Here is a 7091-nt window from a genome sequence, read left to right on the forward strand (position 1 = left end):
TACACGTGTCTTCAGGAAAACGCGAAAAAAAATTCAGGCATAATAATTTGCCTCTCACGGCCGCGCGAAATAACAGATTGTTCACCTGCTCACATAAGTAAAATACATGCATATGGTGCCATCGCAATTAAATCTTCCGTTTCCATTGCCCGACCGACCCAGTTTTTTAATCGTTGCCTTTTTTCTAGTCTGTTTAGCGTGTTTCTGAAGTTTTTAATCCAGTTTAATTCATCATTAAGTGACTCTGATAAGTCTGATAAACCGAAAAATCTCGTTTTCAACATCAAAAATATGTCGTTTCCATGACATCATGGACTAGATTTTCCTCCTTCATAGCTCACACCGTGTATTTTACATAAGATTTATCATCACACTCAACTCTTTTTCGCTTTCAGATCATGTACGACGTTAAAATACCGTTTTAAAAATGAAACATTAATCTACAGTCACGGGTGCAATTATTAAAATTTAATGGTTTCAGATCATCTCAGGTGGCAGCGGCTGCTTTTTCGTCTAAACAAAAACGAAAAACATAATAATTAAGGTATAAATCGATTCTTTATTTTTCTTTTTGTCCACACCCAGTGTTTTGATGGTCGCGTTCACTCATGCAAGTAAAAATCGTTTGCAAAAAATTTACATAACAAGTGCCCCTAGAGCAGCTGTAACATCTTTGCTCTTTTGGCGAAATTTCATCAATCTTTGTTGCAATTGCTCGTCGATGAAAGCAATAATGTCTATCGACAGGAAGCTTCTTATATTTCAGTTTCAGAAACCGAAACCTTTCGCTTTCTATGGATTTGTTCCGCTTCGAAGAGAAGTAAATGTGCCATCGGCCATCTGGATTGCTTTTTGGGGCCTTTGTGATCAAATGCTCAAATGCCATTGGTGCAGGAGTAAAGGCATGAGAATATTCAAATCAATCCACTAAGACGTTCGGAGTGCAAACAAATCGCTTCTGTTTCCAAAATCTACACTATTTGAGACTTTCATGCCTTCCTAACGCTCTGATTTAAGCCATTAATGCTCTTTTATACTACATCGCTGTCCAAATGTTTGGTATTTGGAACGCTTTTGGGTCTTTCTTATAAGAAAAAAGAAATTTGTGACGAGGAACTACGCTGATCATTAAATAATTTCTCATTACACAAAAATATATAGACCCCACGTGTACGTCACCATGCACTGGCTCCACAAGCAGATTTCCTAACCGCCATCTTGGATTCATGATCGTAACAAGTTCATAATATATTTTTCCGGAGGAGGCGGACAAATAATGGTCATGAAGAGGTCTTCTGATTCAGAGACGCTTACAAAGCCTAAGCGAATTCGTTCTCGAGAATTCGACGATAATGGTGTTCGCGATAGACTGTCTTCCCCGGACAGCGCGCGGGATAGTGGTTCCCCGATCCGCCGAAGTTCTTCTTTGACAAGAAAGGTCGATGATAGGACGTACAAACGCAGCTCAAATGTAAATATGCGAACCGAAAACAACTACCAAAATCAGCGAAAGAGAACCGACCGAGAGTCTGAACCCCAAATTCGACTCACAAGTCTTGCCAGTCATATCGGAGATCAGTCAATGAAACAAGAAATATTCCACGAGTTTAAAAAGTTCGGAGGCGCCGAGATGACCGTGCACTTGTCCGGCCGGGATGACGACCGTTATGGAGTTGTGTACTTTCGAAACATCGATGATGCTCGAGAAGTAAGGCGTGCTATTGAACGCCGTGGACGTCTAACGCTGTTTGACCGACCAGTTCTTGTAGAATACGATTTTCAAGAAAGGACGTCTCGGCGAAGTTTTAGTCCGAACGAGTACCCGCAGAACTACAATCGACCGCCATCTCCAACACGCCGAACTCAACGAAATAACCCGCAGTTTGATCTTGATCGAAATCGTGGAGATAATGATCGTAAAAACTTCAAGAGTGGTGGTTCGTTTGGACAAAATCAAATAAGGCCTACAGAGAGGTACATCCCTCCCGAAGATGACCCAAAAGCTACGAGAACGCTGTTTGTCGGAAACTTGGAGACGAGCATTTCTAGCCAAGAGTTGCGTCGTGCTTTTGAGAGGTTTGGAGCAGTTTTGGACGTGGATATCAAACGACCGGCACGTGGACAAGGCAACACGTATGCTTTTGTGAAGTTTGCAGATCTTGATGTCGCTGCTAAAGCGAGGGTGGATATGCAAGGTGAAATTATTGGTCGTAACCGCGTGAAAATTGGCTACGGAAAAAGTCAACAAACTACCCGGTTATGGGTGGGTGGTTTGGGCCAGTGGACGTCGATTGTCGAGTTGGAGCGAGAATTTGATCGATTTGGTGCTATCAGACAGATTGATTACGATAAAGGCGATGATCATGCTTACATTTTGTACGACAGTTTGGATGCTGCATCCGTTGCTGCTCGAGAAATGCGTGGTTTTCCACTCGGCGGCGGCGATCGCCGGCTGAAGATTGATTTTGCTGATAAAGATCATTTACAAGACCCGCGTCTTCGGCAACCACTGACTCCACCGAGAAACCGTATTAATAACGTCGACAGAGTTGATGATGACTTGTTTGCTGTGGATCAGGGAGAAAGGACCTACGAAAGTGATCGACTGTACGAACGGAAGCGTGAACCTTCGCCTTACCGTGGCCGTGATTCACATCCTTCGAGCGAAAGTGATTTCAGAAACTGGCGTGAGGAAAGTAATTCCTTCAAACAAGATCTTGGTCGTCAGCCCGACGTTCTTCCTCAGAGATCTTTCAGCTCTAACAGTTGGCCAAGAGATGAGCAAAAAAACGTTCGTGTTGATGAGCATGACAACTGGGAAAAGAGGTCTCAAGACAGAAATTCAAGGGGACAGCAGCGCTATAGACAGCGAGCACCTCCAGTGGATAATTTCCAACCATTTGATCATTCACCCATACCACAGAGAGAGATTGACAACAGCAGAACTGGAAAACGTAGACCTCCATCTCCTTTACGGACCAAAGAATACAGGGACAATGGCAGTCCCCCTAAACGTCGTAGAAGCTCAAGAACTCGATCTCCATCTCCTAATCATGCTAACCACTCACGTACAACTTCACCTTCAGACTTGCAACGCCGTTCAAGTTCTCTAGACAGACGCTTCAGTCGTTCTCGCGGCGATGGTTTGAATGCTGGTAATGGTACTGAGCGGAAAAGGAGCAGCCTGGATGATATTAATGACAGCAAAACTTCCAGTGATAAAGAGGATTCTGCTAAAGACGAGCATCCAAAGGAATCAACTGGACAAGAAAATGAGAATCCTGGCTCTGTTGGAACAGAAACCTTGCAAGACCTGGTCAAGAGATTTGCTGTTGCATGGCGTGGTGGACTCATCCTAAAAAATAGTGCGTTTCCTGTTCGGATGCATTTCATTGGTGGAAATCCTGAAGTTGCCGACTCACTGCTTCGTTCTGATGGATCTGCACCCTCACAGAATTCGGTTTTGCGGATTACTCAGCGTCTTCGTTTGGACCAGCCTAAACTGGAGGAAGTTACTCGAAGGATTAACACCGCTGGGGCTAGTGGTCATTGCTTGTTGCTTGCTTTGCCTGGTGTTCAAACTCCACTTCCTGAAGACCCAAATTCAGAAGAACCTTTGCAACACAGACCATTGAGGAATCTTATGACGTATCTCAAGCAGAAACAAGCTGCTGCAGTTGTTAACCTTCCTGTGATTCCTGGAAACCCAGCGACTACAAAGGATGATGTTGGTGTTTTGCATGCATTTCCTCCATGTCAGTTTTCACATGAGCATTTGGTACGCATCGCTCCACACTTGTCGCCTGAACCATCAAAAGAAGATCATCTTGTCATTCTTGTTATCCGTGGCAGTGGCTGAAATTAAGTGTTTGCATGGCTCAAAAAGCTTTTGTGTTATTGTTGTTTGTTGCTTCTTAATCAGAGGACTGGCTTGAATCACGTTTGTATCATAAAAACTTTAGCGATATCTTCATTTATCCGTGGGACTAAAAAATGCTCAAAGCTTCTCATCTATACTTGGATAAAGTTTGTATCATAATGAACTCTAGCAATGTCTTGTCTTCAATTTTCACTGGAACTTAAAAAGTGATTATGCTCAATTCTTCTTGTTTACATCTGGATCAAGTTTGTATCATAATAAACTTTAGCAAAGTCAAGTGTCTTCAGTTATCCCTGGGACTTAAAAAAATGTTCAAGGCTTCTCATCTGCTTCTGGATCAAGTTTGCATCATAATAAACTTTAGCAAAGTCTCTTATTTTCCCTTGGAACTCATAAAATGCTCATAGCTTCTCTACATTTTGAATGTCCATTGTTCAAGCTTCTTCATATAAAAGGATCAACAAATCTTGCAGTGAAAAGTTTAATTTGTACATCTGTGTAAAATCAAGCAATTCACCACAAGTGGAAGTTGGACATTATTGTGTTTGTAATATTGGTTTTAATCCATCTTCAAAATGTTGTAGTTGGGCAACAGCATTTTTTGAAATTATGAACTGTGGACTCTTAACTTGTCTATCTTAATATTTTTTTTTGTCAACAAGAAGATGGTGAAAAGATTTCAACTGTGAATTGTGCTGTGCTCATTGATGTATCTGAAGAAGATAAATAACAGTTGTCGTCTGTTCAGTTTGCTTCGATTTGTCAAGTTTTGGTTTCCTTTTCGTCCATGTCATGATCAGGAGATATTCTTGTAAAACAAAAAAGCAAGAAGTTTGAGAACATCTGCACTTTGAGCAAGTTATTCACAGTTGAAATCCTTTCTTAGTAAAGTGAACAAGAAAGCATTACAGCCTCTGAGAAGCAGCAAAATCAACAGTCATGCATATTTTAACCGATCAAACTGCCAAAGTTGTTTTTATTATACATATAAGTGTAAACTCGTACTCGAGTAAAATGATAAAGATTATCATCAGCAAAAAAGTGAAAATGTTTAGGATAACAGTCTATACAGTCATGCAAGGTTGAAACAGTTTTTTGGTAGGTGTAGTTTGTTTATAACAAGTGTATCAATGTTGTACGGTGTAGGAATTGAGGCTAAAACCTCTTTCACCGATATCTTATTGGAGCTATGTGGAAGTATGGCCCTCGTTGGTTCATGTGCACTTGGCATATTCACATACTTTTTAATTATTGACTGTAACATTAGATGGAAATACGTTGTTCATTAAACTGATTATGAATGAACATTGTTTGGGTGCGTGTGGATTCTCTTACGTCAGCAGGAAACTCAAAGCTTTGCGAGTAGTGCACCATTTTTGGGGAACATATCTTGTCTTCATCGCAGAGTATTAAGAATACATTACCAGCAACTCTTATTTTTCAGCAGTTCATGGAAGCAGTGCTAAATCTGATTCACCATTTCTCTGTTGGAGCCTGTGTCATCAATCACCGCAATTTATCCTATGGTAATCTGGCAATTAATATTTTGGCTGTTTCCCCCCAAGTGGAGCAATTGCTATAAGTTGTTTTGATACAGCACTATTGATTATCCAGCATAATTACTACACACTTGAGGGAACCTTCACCAAAAATGGTTATAATCACATTGTGATCTTGAATCTGGAAACTTGTTTAGGTATCTTGTGGTTACCACGTGTACTTCTTGAAATGAAGTTAAAAAATAATTATTGACAACAGTCTGGCTGGACCAGCTACAGAAGACACCCAACTAAAAAGAATGGAACGTCTGATTGTCAATGCAGGAACATTGATTTATTTATTACAAGAAATCTTAAAATCATAGTTTAAAAGTCTTTATTAAAGATTTATGTAAACTTGCAAGTGGGTTGACTAATAGCAGGCAAAGACCTTTTCCTCTGGTCCACCCCCTGCCCTTCCTGTACTGCGAACACCAGTAAGGGTTTAAGGTAAAAGTTATTGTTTTCCAATCACCTTAAATCTCTGCCGACATTAAATTATTTGCTTCCTGATTTAAATGACATTGAAAAAAGTGATTATAAAAAGAAACAAATGCACCAATATTGGCCTTGTACTTGTATTTGCATACTTTTGAACAAGGAAATTTTGTCACTATAATATTCAACTTTCAACACATTTACATAGGGGAAACTGGATTTCTTTTTAACATGGTCACCTGGGGGAAGTCAAGGAAGCAAATAATTAGTAATGTTTCACAATAAAAGCATCTTTCTTTAATGACGGCACGTTCTTCAATGTTGATTGACTACCCAAGCATGTTTGGTAAGGAATGAGCACAAAAGTGTAAGCATACTCAACTGAGGAAAGCAAATCAACAGGTGATTACTACAACAATCAATTAGCACATGATTTAACTTGCGTTCATTACTCATCCAAATTATGTCAATAAGGGAAATATTACAGTTTGTCTTTGGGTAAGGCTTAACAAAGATTAAGTCAAGAAATGTCAGTTATAAAAAAAAAAAGAAAAAGTAATAGATATTTGTAATTTAGTTTTGCAGCATAATAAAAATTGGGTAATCAATGAGTTGTCAATAGGTAATGGATGAGTAATCAGTGGCATCAATGAATAATCATGGAGAAATTGATTGGCCACAAATTTTTTGTCATTGATCACTTGCAATAATAAATTGATTTCTCATTGATATCACTTATCAGATATTATTACGTCTGGAATCTACTATCAAACTCAAAACTATTACTGTTAGAAAACCTTTGAAAATTTTGTTTTAGTGTCCCCAATTAGTGCTAATAATGCACTAGAATTCTTAATTAGACAGGTAAACAGTGGTTCTTTCTCATGGTACACACTAGGGCGTATATAAAGGTAAACTACCTACAAGAACCCAGGGGCTTCACTGGGGGAGGGGGTTATTGAAAATATTTTGGCATCAAAGCTGTGTTCTTATTTTCTGACAGAAGGCTTATTGGAATTTTATGGTCTTCCCTACTTCTCCTCGTTATATGTCACTGATCCAGGAAAAATCATGACTGTTTTCAGATAAAGGGATGGTAAATGGTCCTTCAAAAATTGCATGTCTCGAAAAATTTTAGCTAAATTTCAGGGGTCTCGTCCTCTTAAATTTTGCTTTGACACCTTGACGGAGTCTTGATTTCTTTTGTAAGGCTTAAAAGGTCTCGGGCTCGCACA

The 7091-nt window shown here is 39.6% G+C and overlaps 1 protein-coding gene across 1 annotated transcript; it reads left to right on the forward strand.

Annotated features, from left to right (window-relative positions):
• Positions 1-1187: 1187 nt before the first annotated feature.
• LOC144653014 (RNA-binding protein 15-like) lies at positions 1188-5185 on the forward strand. Its single transcript, XM_078512907.1, has one exon. It carries the CDS (start codon positions 1277-1279, stop codon positions 3857-3859), a length of 2583 nt encoding a protein of 860 aa, XP_078369033.1. The 5' UTR covers positions 1188-1276; the 3' UTR covers positions 3860-5185.
• Positions 5186-7091: the final 1906 nt, after the last annotated feature.

This window comes from Oculina patagonica, chromosome 5, assembly GCF_052425735.1.
Source record: "Oculina patagonica isolate OP01 chromosome 5, crgOcupat, whole genome shotgun sequence".
NCBI classification, from domain to species: domain Eukaryota; kingdom Metazoa; phylum Cnidaria; class Anthozoa; order Scleractinia; family Oculinidae; genus Oculina; species Oculina patagonica.